The sequence below is a fragment of the Bubalus kerabau genome, chromosome 11, assembly GCF_029407905.1.
Source record: "Bubalus kerabau isolate K-KA32 ecotype Philippines breed swamp buffalo chromosome 11, PCC_UOA_SB_1v2, whole genome shotgun sequence".
In the NCBI taxonomy this organism is placed as follows: domain Eukaryota; kingdom Metazoa; phylum Chordata; class Mammalia; order Artiodactyla; family Bovidae; genus Bubalus; species Bubalus kerabau.
In genome coordinates, this window is record NC_073634.1 from 24,027,245 (window position 1) to 24,044,955 (window position 17,711).

General features: G+C 42.5%; 1 protein-coding gene across 1 annotated transcript in view; it reads left to right on the forward strand.

The window, feature by feature from the left end:
- The window catches only part of GALM (galactose mutarotase), a 57,291-nt gene extending 42,550 nt beyond the window's left edge, over positions 1–14,741 (forward strand). The window contains exons 5-7 of the mRNA XM_055539846.1: positions 11,112–11,253; positions 12,726–12,900; positions 13,535–14,741. Of these exons, the coding sequence (XP_055395821.1) occupies positions 11,112–11,253; positions 12,726–12,900; positions 13,535–13,612 (395 nt within the window). The 3' untranslated portion in view covers positions 13,613–14,741. The remainder of the gene's footprint in view (positions 1–11,111; positions 11,254–12,725; positions 12,901–13,534) is intronic.
- Positions 14,742–17,711: the final 2,970 nt, after the last annotated feature.

Genomic DNA, 17,711 nt, shown 5'->3' on the forward strand with positions numbered 1-17,711 from the left:
TATTTTATCGTCTGTCTCTTTCACCAGATTCTAAGTCCCATGAGGTCAGTTGTGGTTTTGTTTTAGTTTAATTAATTCATTAATTTGGCTGCTTTGGGTCTTCGTTGAAGCACTTGAGATGTTCACTGGGTCACACGAGATCTTCTCCTGTGGCTCTCAGACTCTCTGGCTGTGGCATGTGGGCTCAGTGGTTTCGGCGTGCAGACTTAGTTGCTCCGCAGCATCTGGGATCTTAGTTCCCTAACCAGGGATCGAACCCACACATTATGAGGTAGATTCTTAACCACTGGACCAGCAGGGAAGACCCCCTGAGGTCAGATTAATGCCTGGTACATAAAAGATACTCAAAAAAGAGTGAGCTAACAAATTTATATTTGTTTCTTCCCTATGCAAAAGTAATTGTGAGGGTTAGTGTTCTTAAGGCAGAATCATCTAAAGGGACTTCTGACTATGTAAAAATAGCAGGGAGGGATAAATTCACCTCCTGTCAGGACTTGTCAAGTGCCAAGAGGTGAAAACATCCTGAGGCAGTACACTACTTATCTATTGCTCTATAACACTTTATGATCTCTCACTGTGGTCAGGAATTTAGACAGGGCATATCTTGTCTCTGCATACTGATGTCTAGGACCTCTGTTGGAAGATGAGAGCCAGGATGGGACTCATCAGAAGGCTCATTCACTTGCCTGTCTGGCAGTTGATGCTGACTGATGGTTGGAGGCTGTCAGCCAAAATACCCCTTTTGACATGGCTTTTCGATGCAACTTGAGTTTCCTTAAAACTTGGCAGCCAGGCTCAAGAGCAGATGTTCTGAGGCAGACAGGACCAAGCCAAAGCCACTCTGTATTTAGAACCTGGCCTCAGAAATCACATAGCATCACTTGTGCTGCGTTCTATTGGTTAAGGCAGTTACAGAGGTCCATCCAGGCTTAAGGGAGGAAACAAGACTCCACCCCTCGGTGAAGGACTGTCAGCCTCACATTGTACGTAGAGCCTGTGGGATGGAGCTATCCTGCAGTGGCCATCCTGGAAAATGCAGTATGCCACAGGCAGTCATGGGGAAAGGCCAAGTTCCTATAAGAATCCCTCATTTGAGAGAAGAGATATGAATCAAGACAGATGAGTTTCATGAAGGGTGACTTTTTCCTTTACTTCCAGAGAGCTGGCAATTATAACTCTATCAGGAATGCAGATAGAGGAAGATATAAGGCCTTGTGACAGAGAACTGGAATGTTAGAGGGTCCTGTTTCCATTGCTCAGGTCCACATTATCTTCTTGCAAGAATGAGGCAGCTGTAACTGATACAGTGACACCCCCATGAGCTCTCTTAGTTGAGCTACTCCATAGACTCGACCTTATTCCTGGCTCACTGTCACTCCAGCAACACTCTTGTCATAATTCTTCATTATTTTATTATCCGTATGGATGATACCATGACCTTTCAGCTTCTTGAAATCCTCTTGCAATGATCTTGTCCTCCAAGCTTTGCAGCTACTCACTCCTATGGTCTGTGGGTCATAGCCCTGACTTTGTCACTACCTCTTATCGCTGCCTTCTATTGTCATAATGTAAGATGTCTGTTTCAGCTTCAATAATTCTTCAGTGCTACAAGAACCTGTGGCACTGATCCCACCACCCTGTCACTGTTCCTCACCTCCTTCCCTACTAAGATCAAAAGTCCCTTATTCGGATCACCCCTTTTCATATGCTCGCAATGCCCTTCCCCTCTCTTTGTGTTCTTGTGTTCTCCTAACAAAGCCCAACCCTGACTAGTCCTACCCCTCCATACTCTCTACCATTGTCACCATAAAGCTACTGTCTCACTCAGAATTCATGACAGCAACCTCAAGTGGGTCCTTAGTTGGCCTTGCAATCAGACTTTCCCTGAAATGGGGAAACAGAAGTACTGCCTCAGGCCACTCCCCTGTCCCAGAGCTATAACGCCATATCTTTGGGTCATAGCCCAGCATCTGCCAGGCATTGCTGCTCAGACCTTAGCACACATCCAGCCTTATTCAGGACAGTAAGAAATCCTTATCAGAAAACAGCTTCTTGGGGACTCTCCCGGTGGTCCAGTGGTTAAGATTTCATGCTTCAAATGCAGGGCACGCAGGTTCAGTCCCTGGTTGGGGCCCTAAGATCTCACATGCCTTTGCAGTGTGGCCCAAAGAAAAAGAAAACAGCTTCTCTCTGCTGACACCATGGCTTTCTGGTGGCTTCAAAACCGAAGTCTGGTGATGTGACATCCTCTCTGAAGGCACCCTTTTCATTTCCGCTTCATTTTCTGTACACTCAGCGTTGCTGAGAGAGCTGTTCTGACATCTGTTTCTACTCTTAGCACCAGAGCAGGAACTCACATATGCGGATAAACAGAAATTAAAACAACTACACATTCATTTCCCAAATTCTTAGAAAAAGCAAGAGTATTTGGGGATTAAGGGTGGGAGGGGCTGCAGCCAAGTCCATCCAAGGGGAGGTGAAAAGTGCCTGAGTAGGGGCCTGGAGACTCTGACACGATGGAGACGCATCACTTTGGGCAGGTCCCTTTAGCTGTCTGGGTCCCAACCTCATCTGCAAAGCGAGGGGACAGGATGAGGTAATTCCTAAGGTTCTTTCTAAATCTTTCATTCTGACTTTGTCACAGGATGCTACAACATTCACAGTTGCCCGTTGTTTTGTCTGTCTACTTGATTCATTCATCAGGTTTTCAATCAAGTAAAGACTCTGCTTAATGCTCAGAAGATACAAAAATCAGTAGGACACATACAGTCCCTGCTCTTTAGGGGCTCACATTCCCTATAGATATATAGCTTGATATAACCCTGGAGTTATGCCTTAATGTGATAAATGTTTTGGGGAAAGTGTGTTTAAAGTAGGATGAACAAAGTCAAAAAGGTGGTCAGTTCTAGCTGTGGATGATATATTCCCTCACAGAGGAAACAGCATTGGAGACTAAGCATTCTTAAATACCCTAGTGGACTTTGCCAGAATGGTGTGGGGGGCCAGAAAGCTCATTCCAGTTATAAGAAAGAGTCCAAAGACATAGTGAATCTGGGAGACAAATACTAAAGTTTTCATATGCCTGACCACCAAGCACATGAGGGAGTGTGTCAGGGCATAAGGCTGGGAAAGATTCGATTAGAACCTTCTCTTTTTCTTCTTATTTAGCAAAAATCTCATTTTAGGATTATCCCCATTGTCTAATTTTTGAGTCAGGACTTCTCTGCTGTTCTTGAATTCTTACCCTCTCTATGCTCTGCTTGTGTCATATATGTATGTATTTCCTGAAATTTGGCCCATTTATTTATGCCATCTTCCTGAAAATGTTCAGGCATATCATTTATCAAATATTTCCATGTAATGTGGAGGGCAACAAATAATAGCAGCTTTGTTTTACAGAGAGAAAAAGTAAAGTAAACACTGATTCGTAGATTGCACAATATCAGGTTAATAGACATGAAAGATGCCCTGGGGTGCTTCCTTCATGAAAATTCCATGACTTTCTTTTTTCTTTAAACTCAAGAAAAGTAAATAATCTTGACTGACCCAGGCAATCGTATTAGGACTATCTTAAAAGGGTTAGATTTTGAGTCAAATATGGCTTTAAGAAAGCACTAAATATTGTGAGCACCATTTAAAGCTAGGAAAGAAAGCAAAACATAAATGATCACTTGGAATATGTGTTGGTAAGATTAAAATCTTGTTGAACCCATGAAAACAGCTGCTTTTTCCCAGTCTAACTGTTGTCTTTTTTAAAGTTGGTGCAGGAGGTGGTTGGTCACCCAGACTTCAGAGGACAGTCGTTACAGCCCGGTGGGGTCACTACCACCCAGGATTTGACGTTAGAGATCCGACAAGTTCAGCCCTCAGAACTGCTCAGGGTTTAGAGGACTTGACTGAACTCAGTGTGGATGTCTGTAAAGTAAGCTCTTTATATTGTGTCTCTAGCACCATCTACTGGGAAAAGAAGTGCCATTATTAGAATTACATTAGAAAGTGTCAGAAAACCAACTCAGGAAGCAGAGGAGAAAAGGGGAGGAAGGAGTTCAGAAGATTCTAAGAAACAGAGAATTGAGTATATTATATTGAAGTTTCTTGTATATAGATGTAACCACTAAAACAAAAATGCAAACTTTCTAAATTATTAGGAACACACAAACAAAGACCATATTGTAAAAGATTTTTTTTAAAAAGCAACTAGAATTCATAAACACGCACCATAAAATACAGTGACAAAGAACACTTAGAATATACATATGTCTTCATAATGCATGCGTGCTAAGTTGCTTCAGTTGTGTCCAAGTCTTTGTGACCCTATGGACTGTAGCCCTACCAGGCTCCTCAGTCCATGGAATTCTCCAGGCAAGAATATTGGAGTGAATTGCCATGCCCTCCTCCAGGGGATCTTATGTCCAATCCAAGTGGCTTATGTCTCTTATGTCTCCTGCATCGTCAGACAGGTTCTCTACCACCAATGCCATCCGGGAAGTCCATGTCGTCTTAATAGCCCCTATTAAACAGTCTCAGATTAAATCACACAAAAAACCCAACAGAATGCCACGTACAAACCAAGTGATTAACTTGGTTTGAAAGGTTCAAAATACGAGCTGCTAAGTTGCTTCAGTCGTGTCCGACTCTGTGCGACCTCATGGACTGCAGCCCACCAGGCTTCTCCGTCCATGGGATTCTCCAGGCAAGAACACTGGTGTGGGTTGCCATTTCCTTCTCCATCAAAATATGAGCACTCGAAAACAAACCAAGCAAGTGAAAGTCCAAGTAGCAGAGGGTCTCAATCTGAATATCAGAAAAGACTGATTTCAGGACAGAAAGCATTAGATTACACAAAGGAAGACACTTGGAAATGATAAAGGATGTAGTTCACAATGAAAGTTCACCCCAAAATTACTATATCTAAGACCATGAAGAAAACCTCTAGCAGTTTCACAAAATACAATGCAGCCAATATTGACTTAGAAATGTTTAACTCTTAAAAATTCTTGGATCAAAAGAGAAGTCAAGGCACTTCACTGGTGGCCCAGTGGTTAAGACTCCACACTTCCAATTCAAGAGCTGCAGGTTAGATCCCTGGTCAGGTAACTAAGATCCCACATGCTGAGTGGTGTGGCCAAAAAAAAAACAAAAACAAAAAGGAAGAAAAAAAAAAAACCAATTTTTTTTAGGAAAGCCAAACCCCAGAACTAGGGATATCAGAAAAATAATTATTTATAATGGAAATCTATACATAATATATAGGACTATATAGTAAATAAATAGTATAATATTATAAAATTATCTATAATGAAAATGCCTACATGTGCTATAAAGTAACACTCAGAAAATCTTAGCACTACTTATATGTTAATTAAAACTTGTGAAATTAAATGAACTAGGAAAACTCAGCAGTGGCCACAGGACTGGAAAAGGTCAGTTTTCATTCCAATCCCAAAGAAAGGCAATGCCAAAGAATGCTCAAACTACCGCACAATTGCACTCATCTCACATGCTAGTAAAGTAATGCTCAAAATTCTCCAAGCCAGGCTTCAGCAACACGTGAACCGTGAACTTCCAGATGTTCAAGCTGGTTTTAAAAAAGGCAGAGGAACCAGAGATCAAATTGCCAACATCCACTGGATCATGGAAAAAGCAAGAGAGTTCCAGAAAAACATCTATTTCTGCTTTATTGACTATGCCAAAGCCTTTGACTGTGTGGATCATAATCAACTGTGGAAAATTCTGAAAGAGATGGGAATACCAGACCACCTGATCTGCCTCTTGAGAAATTTGTATGCAGGTCAGGAAGCAACAGTTAGAACTGGGCATGGAACAACAGACTGGTTCCAAATAGGAAAAGGAGTACGTCAAGGCTGTATATTGTCACCCTGCTTATTTAACTTATATGCAGAGTAAATCATGAGAAACGCTGGACTGGAAGAAACACAAGCTGGAATCAAGATTGCCGGGAGAAATGTCAATAACCTCAGATATGCAGATGACACCATCCTTATGGCAGAAAGTGAAGAGGAACTCAAAAGCCTCTTGATGTAAGTGAAAGTGGAGAGTGAAAAAGTTGGCTTAAAGCTCAACATTCAGAAAATGAAGATCATGGCATCTCGTCCCATCACTTCATGGGAAATAGATGGGGAAACAGTGGAAACAGTGTCAGATGTTATTTTTGGGGGCTCCAAAATCACTGCAGATGGTGACTGCAGCCATGAAATTAAAAGACGCTTACTCCTTGGAAGGAAAGTTATGACCAACCTAGATAGCATATTCAAAAGCAGAGACGTTACTTTGCCAACAAAGGTCCGTCTAGTCAAGGCTATGGTTTTTCCAGTGGTCAGGTATGGATGTGAGAGTCGGACTGTGAAGAAGGCTGAGCACCGAAGAATTGATGCTTTTGAACTGGGGTGTTGCAGAAGACTCTTGAGAGTCCCTTGGACTGCAAGGAGATCCAACCAGTCCATTCTGAAGGAGATCAGCCCTGGGATTTCTTTGGAAGGAATGATGCTGAAGCTGAAACTCCAGTACTTTGGCCACCTCATGCGAAGAGTTGACTCATTGGAAAAGACTCTGATGCTGGGAGGGATTGGGGGCAAGAGGAGAAGGGGACGACAGAGGATGAGATGGCTGGATGGCATCACCAATTCGATGGACGTGAGTCTGGGTGAACTCCGGGAGTTGGTGATGGACAGGGAGGCCTGGCGTGCTGCGATTCATGGGGTCGCAAAGAGTTGGACACGACTAAGCGACTGAACTGAACTGAACTGAAGGCATCTAATACAAGATATTTGAAAAAGAATTAAAAAATAAATCCAAGAGAACAAAAGAAAAATTAACAAAAATAAAAGAAATTATAATTTTGAAAAGAATCAGAAAAGGTAGTACATAAATCCAAGAGCCACTTCACTGAAGGGGAAAATAACCCAATAAAATAAATATAACAGTAGATAACCTATTCAGCCCACAGAATTAGATATGAGCAGAGGCAAATAACGACAGACAGACAGAACCGAAAGGATCATAAATTATTTCTTTCCTCAACTCTTTGCAAATAAACATGAGAGTAATATAGATGAAATGGATAATTTTCTAGGAAAATATATAAATTTGCGATTGTGAGCCCCAAAAGAAATTTTAAATCGATTATCAGAGAAAGATGGAGAAAACTACGAGTGCAGTGGAGTTGTCTAATGAAATACAGGCGTACATTTAGCAACAACTTCCAAGATAAATTGAGTGAAAAGTTCGAGGTGGAAACAGGCTGTGTTTTGTGGATATGCACGTAGATGCTTGCGTATTCTTGTAGCATCTCTGGAAGGTACGTGAGAAACAAGTGACCGTGGTTGCTTCTGTTGAAAGAAGCTGGGTCTGTGGGGAACAGAAAAGAGGGAACTTTTTGCACTACAGGGTATTACTTTGTACCGTTTACATCTGTCATCTTTTAAACTGATTACATGTGTAAATATTACCTGCTCAAGAATTTTTTTTGGAAAAGTAGAACCAAGACAAAGGAAATAAATGCTTTTAAAGGCTGTTTTCAAGAATACTACTTACCTTTTCCTAAAGCTGACTCTGGTAAGAGAAAGATTCTCTTGGTTGAACATGGACCCGAGACTCCGGAATGGTCTTGTCCAGGCCTCCCTGTCTCTCTCAGGTGCTTTGGACGCCAGGCCCCCTTGCAGCTCTGTGTGAACTCAGACCCTATTCCTCACACATCAGGAAGAATACATTTCTGAGCAGAAGCTCTGAGTTAAAAAAAGAAAACCCTCTTTTCACCCAAAGGCAGGACATCCCTGTTACTTGGTATTTAGGAACTCACAGAAGCGGAACCAAATGCTTTAAATGGCTAAAAGTCAGTTCTCTTTTTACCTATTTAATTTTTTTTAATGGTAAGATACAAGTTCCTAATTTTTCTTAGCCTCTAAGATTCTAGCTCCACTTTGCATGGTATGTCTCTCAAAAAACAGACGAAACCAAGTTCCTAAAACATCTCCATCTGACCACATGAAAGGAAAAATGACTCACATCCTGAAAGAATATGTTAGACATCTAATGTCTGTACTTACCTCTAAAATATATTATAAAGTTCTGGGACAATACAAAAGGACTAAACTGTATCATTGTGTAAGGCTCTATCCCTTTCCGCTTTCCCTCTCAAGAAAGATTGGCCAGATTGCTTGGCCTGCTGCAGAGGAACCTAGGATTCCTTGTATTTGGGGAAAGAGCCTAGGGCCAGGGGCTTCTTACTGCTGAGCCATACTTCTAGGGTAAGATGGCAAAGACCTCTGCTGTTATCTGTTCCCAGGGTTTTCTAGCTGAGCTGCTCAGAGCCTGTACTGGCTTCACTCTAGCTTATATATATTTGTATTTGTAAATTTTTATTTACATATTTTTGGTTGTGCTGGGTCTTCGTTGCTGCACACAGGCTTTCTCTAGTTGTGGCCCTGCATTGGCAGGTGAATTCTTAACCACTGGACCACCAGGGAAGTCCCTATATATATATATATTTTATGTTGTGTACAGTTGACCTTTGAACAATGCAGAGGTTAGGGGCACTAACCCTCCATGCAGTCGAAAATCCACCTATCACTTGACAGTTGGCCTTCCAAATCCAAGTATTCGACCAGTCAAGGACAGTGTGGTACTGTAACATTATTGAAAAAAATCCACACATAAGTGGACGACACATTTCAAACCCATGTTTTTCAAGGGTCAACTATATATTTATTTTACATCTGTGTGTGTTTATTGAACTCCCCTCTGAATATTAACAATAAATTCTGCAGGAATAGGGTAGGGGTTGAAAGTCAGTGATTTAGTCCAATTTATTCATTGCACTGATGAAAAACCCCAGGCCCAGAGAAGTAATTTCATCTAATTTAGTTTAATCTCTTTCCTTATCTGAGGCAGGTTCTACCCTACTACTACTACTATTACTACTTCTGCTTTTGCTGCTATTACTGATATGATAAACACACACAAATCACCTTGTACTTAAGCCGTTTTTCTCCATATCAGTTATTCTTCAAACTTCTTCACCCATTCAGCCTACTATGACCTCACCTCAAGTCTCAGCTCAACTGCTAAAACTTTTATCCATGAAATCTCCCCAGTCTGCCACATCTAAGCCAACCCATTCACACTGCCTGTCTTCCTTCTTGCAGCTGTGCCTCTGCTGGAGCACTCTACACACTATGGTTATGAACTGCTTATATGTCCACTTCCTCCTTCAGCCGGCAAGCAGCTTAAAAAATATGTTCCATGTCTCATCTATGTGGCATCTCTGCCCATCAGAGTGCCTGGCATACAGTAGGTGTTGATAAGTGTTGATCAATCAAAAAAGTGACTGAGTGAATGGCACCTAGTCCACTGCTTTGGCTTTGACACATTCCAGGAACATGCCTGTGGGGGGATGTTTCCCGCACATTCCCTGAGCTTTCTTAATGGAGCTAACTTCAAAATATTTGTCTACCTTGTTTGATGGCTTGGCCTAACATCTAAAGAACAGACCTGAAAGTTGGGGAGAGAATGAAAGTAATAAAGCAAAATGGCACAATATTCAGAAGAATGTAAAATCCGTGTTACAGTCTTTTGGCAAACCCTGTCTAGAGGATTGTCTCTTGAGAAATTCACTCTTTCCCTTGGATTTCTAGAAAATTCACTCACAAGATAATTCTGATTCCTCTTTTCTACCCTTGAAGCCCCGACTTCTCCTTAGTGGTTTTAGTAGAGCAGAAGATGTGGTAAACTATTTTCACATATTTTATCAACTCTAAAATGCCATTGATTGTAAATTTCACCATTATTTTACATTATTGTCGTTATTTAGTCACTCAGTTGTGTCCAACTCTTTTGCAACCCCGTGGACTGTAGCCAGGCTCCCCTGTCCATGGGATTTCCCAGACAAGAATACTGGAGTGGGTTGCTATTTCTGTCTCCAGGGGATCTTTCCTGATCCAGGGATCGAACCCAAGTCTCCTGCATTGTGGGTGGATTCTTTACTGCTGAGCCACTGGGGAAGCCCTTATTTTACATACCATGAAATAAACAAACAAACAAACAAAATCTCTGCCAGTTAAAACATGACATGATATGATTTCAGAGATTTTAAAATATGAAACTATCTTATAATAAATTGATGAAATGTGTATATTAATATTAACATCACAGGTTGTTTTTTGGACGATATGAAAAGTTTTGCAGGTCTTAGTCTCATCTGCTACATGAGCGGTTTGGAAACGACCTCTGAAAACCCTTCTGGTCCCAACATCCTTGAGTTCTGTGATGCCACGAAGGGATGTTCTTGACTGGGCATCATTTGTTGTGTAATAACCACCAAGATAGGGCTTCCATCCAGATTCCTTCTGTACGTTTCTCTTTAAAAGTTGAGGGTCTTCACACTGCAGTGTCCTCCCCAGGACTGGTCCCTCCCACCCACATCATTGTAAAGAGGCTTCAGAATGTCTCACCTTGATAAGAACAAATGTACCGGTTAGAGGTTGAGGAATCTGGCTTACACACTGGAAGGAAGCAGTGCTTGCCAACTATAACACCTTCAAGAATCACTCCTAGAGACACAAAGCTTTGACTCTACAACTGGCTAACAGTAGAGTGACCATACATCCTGGTTTGCCCCAGACTGTCCTGGTTAACTCTTTTGTGGTTACCAGTGTCACTTTGGCTAATAATGGCACTGAATGGTTTGAAACTCACTAATCTCAGGGCCGTTGTTAGCATCTGGTTAGCCAGTACCAGGTGCTGATGCTTGGATATGAGCCTGGGGTATCTCAGAACTAAAGCAAGAAATGTCAACAAGGTAACTGACTCAACAGTTAGGACAGCCTTTATCCACCTTATCCTTTAATGAAAATTAAGTGCTTCCTTGATTTTTGTACTTTTTTCCACACTTGAATGATTCTGAATTTTATCGTCGTGCAGTCAGTAACACCTTACAATTAAGGAAATCTAATAATTTATTCTTCTTAAGATCTGACTCCCACCTCCTTTACAAATTGAAATTAAGGCTGGGAGGGTAGAACCAGTAGAGTCTTTAGGGTATAAAGATTTCATTCAGGCATTTATCACTCTTTTTTTCTGCTTCTTTCCACCAGGAGAAATTGCTTCAGTGCAAGGAACGGCATTTGACCTGAGGAAGCCAGTGGAGCTTGGAAAACACCTGCAGGAGTTCCACATGAATGGCTTTGACCACAATTTCTGTCTGAAGGGATCTAAAGAAAAGCGTTTCTGTGCACGGTAGGTACTTTTCATTTGCTGCCTCTGTTGGGAAGAGATCCCAACTCCTATTCGAGGAGCTTTTCCTCTGGCCCTATTAATGCCAGTTACTATGCTGCAGGGGACTGTCTCCCACAACTCAAGTGTCTTTTCAAAGCTCCTGTTCCACAGGTGACTTCATCCCCACCCTTCATCTGCCTTTATCCCTGCCTGGCATTCTGTCTCTTTGTCTCCTCTCTCCCTATCTCTGCCCCATCTCTCAGGCCTTTTTTTTCCCACTAGAAACGCCAGTTCCTCCTGACTAAAGTCACCTCTGCTTTCCTTGAACTTCCAGAGTCCTTTGTCCTTTCTTAACTCATGATGTATGCTCTGCTTCCTTGCATGGAAGGCTGGAGGTTACGTTTCCCCTATAGCGCTCAACACCTCCAGCCTGTCTGATAGGCATCTGTGTCCACACTGTCCTTCTCACTAAATTCTGAGTACTTCACATCATTTCATCCTTGTGAATCCCTCCCTCTACCTTGACACCTAACACCATGCTTGGCACTAGCACATAATCAATACATGTTTGTAGAATGGATGGACCTTAAATAAAGCAGAGAAAATGACTGAAGCTCTAATAGCAACAGAAAGAACTTCAAAAGCCTCTCCCTCACAGCCCCAGCACCAACCCCAGGCGTGTTCCTCTAGCTCCTGCCCACTCTCCTCTGTGCCTCCTATTCACATCCCTCTCCAGACGGCCTGCACCTGAGGAGACCTCTCGCCACTCCTGCCTTCTCTGGCTGTTCAATCCCTGGCCTCTCTCTTTCTAAACATCTTTCCCTGAACCTCATTGTGGGATGTTTTACCTTGATAAGGCTATGAGAGACCTAGCCTTATGTATATCCCTTTGACCCCAAATATAAGACCAAGTAGATACTCTCTCCTCTGTAGAGGCTTTTCTTTTTTTAAAAAAAGGGAACAGTCTAGCAGCCTATTCTGGGGGGATAGCTGACTAAGGAGCCCCCTGCCTGCTCTAGCCCCAGGGCGGCAGGTAGTTTAACTTAGAAAAGCATCTCTTCTCTTTCAAAAGACATAATTGGTTGTCTTGTCAGACCAAGCAGAGAGCTCCAATTCCTTATGGGAAATTATTCCAGTCTCCCCCCAGAGCCCTAACACTGCCTCTGTCCAGCCTGGCTTCCCTGACACACACAAACGTATCTGACTAGGGTGAGCTGCTTTTGCCTTCCCCAGGGAAGCCAAGCTCAGAGTGGGAAGGTGCTACTGTGGATCCTCAAAACCACCTACTTAAAAAAAGAAAGCAAACCACCTACTTACACCTCCCCTGAGAGGCTGCGAGAATCTCCTACCATGCTCTTCTCATCTTTGTCTCTTCCATATCCTGCCTGGCTGCGTGGCTGGGTCTGACTCCTATCTCAAAGCTGCTTCCCAGCTTCTCCCTGTCTGCTTTTTCACCCTGGACCTCCGTATATGTGCTCTGGCTTTATCTCTAGGGTCCATCATGCTGGAAGCGGGCGGGTACTGGAAGTGTACACTACCCAACCTGGGGTCCAGTTTTACACGGGCAACTTCCTGGATGGCACGCTGAAGGGCAAGAGTGGAGCAGTCTACCCCAAGCATTCCGGATTCTGCCTTGAGACTCAGAGCTGGCCTGATGCAGTCAATCAGGTAAGTCCACAAGCCAGCTAGTTAGAGTGGTGGTATGTCCAAGGTCATACCAGATGACGGAGATCACAACACTCAAATCAGATCTGTATGATTCAAAAGTCTGTGTGTTCTCTTCTCCAAGTCAAGATAAACATAGGAAATTCTTAGCCATGTTACTAACATGGCATTCATATGTTAAAAAAAACAACAACTGTATTTTTTACCTTCAAAGCCTTTATTCAGTTTAACCTTTCTCCTTATGAATATTTACTCATTTTACACAACCACACTGTAAAGATGATCCTCCAAATCTTTTCATCCTTTCGCTTCCTCCTTTCTTTTCCAGCTATTGCCTAGAGTAATGCTCCTCAAAGTTCAAGCCCATAATAAGACACTTGCAGCCTGCACCAGAATGTAAATCAACCCTTCTTCTTTCATTAAGAAAGTCTTGCTGTGACAAAGTGTGTTTAGCGATGTGGTTGATTTTCATCCTGGTTCAAGTTCATCTAATTGCAAACCAATAATAAATGGTTCTTACCCTGGCAACTGGTTCACATTAGAAATGGTCTAGAGACCAGTCCAGAAGCCATCCTGAGTGGTTAAGGGTGCAACCTGGGTTGGCAAGGTGTAACCTGTATTGTTTTCCTCTTCACAGCCCCACTTTCCGCCTGTGTTGCTGAAGCCTGGTGAGGAGTATGACCATACCACTTGGTTCAAGTTTTCTGTGGCTTAAGGAAATGTAAAGATATATCCTGCTCCAAGGCCAGGCTGGGAGCCCCTTTAGCAGCCTGACTCTCCTATAAAGAGCTGAGTTGAAGATTTAGAGGCTTTCAAAGTGATCCTGTGATTTAAAATCTTACAAATGGTAGCAGTCAGGGTAGTCAGGTCTGAATATTGATTTCCTTCCCAAAGACTGGCTCCAGGCCAGGTCTAATGACCAGCTCTCCTCTCTGTGAAGTGAAGGGGACCCAACCACCAATGTCACCCATTATCTCAGCCTTGATCCTAGCCCAGAAGTGGCACCTGGGCTCCATGTGTTGGCTCCATCTGTCCATTCTGCCCCTTTCTTTTCTACTTTCCACCCTTTTTTTCTTTAATCCTACTCAATCCTTTTTTTCCCCCTCCTTCTCTAGCTCACATCACCTTGCCCTATGCATCCTATGGAGTTTTCAGGTCGCTTAGCTCATTCAGCCTGCTGGCAGAGGGACCCTGTCAGCCTCAATAAGGCAACAGATGATGGACATGAGTCAGCTGAAGCTTACAGGGGATAAATGACTCACCTAAAGACACTGAACTAGGAAAAATTTTAACCAAGACTCTAAGTCGGGTTATTTGCATGAAAAACATGCAAATTCAAGTCCCCTTCTTTGCCTCCACTCCAGTCTTCAGGAGCATCCCTAGCATCAACTGATGGGCACAGAGGAGTCTAATCCTTACTGTTAGCTAGCCTTTCTTCCCAAATTCACTTTTATAAAAAGAAGCGTGAGTCTGTTTGAGCTTTACAGATAATGTGATTTAAGGTGCAAGATCAAAATGTCCAGAAAGAATCTGTAAATTTGATTCTCTGCCTTCACAGTTAACTGAGAAGGCCAGTTCAGCCAAGGCATAGGAAGGAAGTCACTGGAGACATGAGCTGTATTAGCGTGAGGAGAGGGCCTTAACTGAGAGAACTACAAATTGCACTGGAGAGCACATGTGTTATGTAGACCAGCCTGGGCTTCCCACCTTTCCTAATTGAATCGTCATTGATGGGTTTGGGTTGGTGGCTTTTAAAGAAATGTATCTGATACTATTATACACTAATGATCAGTTTAAATAAAATCAAAATCTGCACCTTCAAAAAAACTCCCAGTTTCTTCATTCTGTCAGGTGTGAACCTTGGGGAAATGGACCAAATATAAACCGTGTGTTCTGGATTCTACTATGCTCTCCAGTCCCAGCCCTAGCTGGGAATACCATCTAACCAGCAGCCTGTGGAAGTTCCTCTACACTTCCCTTTCTCTTCGTTGTTCAGTTGCTAAGCCGAGTTTGCCTCTCTGGGCCCATGGACTGTAGCACACCAAGCTACAGTATCCTAAGAGTACAGTATCCTCCACTATCTCCTGGAGTTTGCTCAAATTCAAGTCCATTGAGTCGGTGATGCTATCTAATCATCTCATCCTCTGCCACCCCTTAAAGATACTATTTATTTTTTAATTCACTTTGTCATGAATTTTCTGAGCACTTAACAGTTCTCTCCTGGGTCTTTTAAGCAGTTCAAGAGGTGATGTCCAAGATGTAATATGTTCCTTAGGAACATCACAAATCTCTTTGGGGAAAACAAGACTAACAGGAACAACTAGATGATGTAGAATTGCACCATGACAGAGCTGGGAGCCCTGACCACTGACTTTGCTCCTGGCTTTTACTACATGGGCAGTCTAATTTCACTTGGCCTGTTTTCTCACCTCTGAGGCAAAGGGAATAGACTGTAATTATCTGGAGGATGAGTGTAAGTCTGCAGGCAGAAACTAAAGCTGGCCACTAGTACAATTAATGTGAGGTGGTGAAAACAAACCATGGTATTATTTGGTATGGAACACACCATATATTATAGAATTATTAAAGACTTGTTGAAAATGTAAATATCTACTCAGATGCAACCCCCACCAAGAGTAAGTCTCCAGGTCCCCAGAAGTCCATGCCTTCTTTACCACACAGCCCCCCACACCCACCCACGACCAAACTACTGCTGTATTGTTCTGAGTTCTGGTCTTTCATGGGTGAGCATGTTATTGACTTCAGTTCAATGATCTATGGATTCCTTTGTTTCAAATTCATGACACAAGTTCTTATCGCTGACTGAGATTTTCATTTTTCCAGTTCCCACCCATTTTGCCTAACAAGGTAAGATTTTAACATTAAATAATTTGCACGATCATTGCTATAAAGTCTAAGATGCATGCTATGGACGTTGAACTGTTTTGACTGTTAGGTGACCAATGACAAGTTCAATCTCCGAAGACTAAAGGAAACTAGTTAGCATCAATGAATAAATGGATCATTTGCAAAAAGTAGAACATGAAAAACTACCAGCAGAAAAGAGAAAGCACAGCATATACGCTGTTCCCTAGCCAGTTCCCATCACCAGTTATAACTGATAGCTGTTTAAAATGAAACAATGGAATCAGAAGGTTGCAGTGGGCTTTTTAAAAAATATTTATTTGGTTGCTCCAGGTCTTGGTTGCATGGGCATGTGGGATCTTTGATCTTTGTTGTGGCATGTGAACTCCTAGTTGTGGCATGTGGGATCCAGCTCCCTGGGCTATTTGGAGAGTTTGGACAGGACTGCAATCCTTTTCCAATCGAGGAATTTTTATCTTCTCCTTTTAAGTTCCAGCTTCTTGAATTCAATTGCTCAAATCATAATGAATGCCTCAGATGATCTGGGTAGCACTGCCAGCTGTGGCTAAGTGAAGTCAGCAAACTCTCTCCTCAAAAAAAGCAACTATAATGTAGAAAACAACTGAGACAAAACAAGTTTGTCACTCTGGCAACTAACCCAAAACATACAAGGCATGTTTGTTTGAAAAACTGCTGAACTTTGAGTAGAAACTGTAAGATTGTGGCATCCTTGCCTGGGGCTGCTCCCATTCCCTTTACTTCCCCAGCTCACTTGCAGCGGGGCTTCTGCCAGGGCGAAACACAGCATGAAGACAGGGAGACGGCTACTGCTATGGTTTCGGGGATGGGAGGGTTCTCTCAGTTTGGAGTGCTAGGTGACATCCACACCCAACTGCTCTGTTAATAAAAATAGTGACCGTGGTGCTCTATAAGCAGGGAGGCTGATGGCTCTCCTAGCCTGAGGTTGCAACTGTGGCTGGAACAAGCACACTTCTGGGTGATCAGAGGCTACACGTGCACAGCAAAGACCAGAGGGGGTCAAGCATTCACACACACACTCCTGGCCAACTCTGATGCAGCAGGTACATGCAAAGGAAATTAAAAGGACTTAGCAAAAAGCAAAAACGAAAACAGATTTGAAAAAATGTCTCAACACTGAATCCACTCCCTGCCTTCACACAGATCCATCAGCAGAGCACAGTAACCTGCGCTGAAACGTGTGAGCACTACTGCCCGGTTGCTGACCACTGAGCCGGCTATGCAGACGCAGGGCCACCCCTACAAAGTGAGCTTCAAAATCAACACAAGAGTGTTCTTTTAAAAACAGCCAAAATACTGAATAGAGATTATAAAAAAAGAACCAAGCAAAATTCTGAGGTTGAAAGGTACAACAATGAAAGTTCCAACTACAGAGGCTCAGAAGCAGATTAAAAATGGCAGGGAAAAAAGATAAATGAACCTGAAGACAGAAAAAATTTGAAAGCAAGAGGAAAAACGTCTCGTCACTACAGGAGACCACCAATACAATTAACATCAGAGTTTTTGGCTGCAACAGAGGGCAGGAGGCAGTAAAGGGCACAATCAATGTGCTTAAACCCCCAAATTACCCTTCAAATGCAAAAGTGGGTTAAAAACATTTCCAGATAAAAAATCAGAAAACTCACTTCTAGCAAAACTACTTTCAAGAAATACTAGAGGAAGTCTTCCTTTAATGCTGCAAGGGAATTAAGACGGTAACTCAATTCCATGGAAAAAAAGGAAAAATACCAGAAACGGTAAATTTTCTCATCTTTTCTTTAAAAGACAGAAGGTTGTATGAGGCAATACTTAAACACCATGTTACTGGGTTTGTAATACCTAATATAGCACAGGGAGGGAAGTTTGGGAAAAGAAAATATACTGCAGCAAATTTCTGGATTTTACCAGACTATTAATCTGAAGGAGATTGT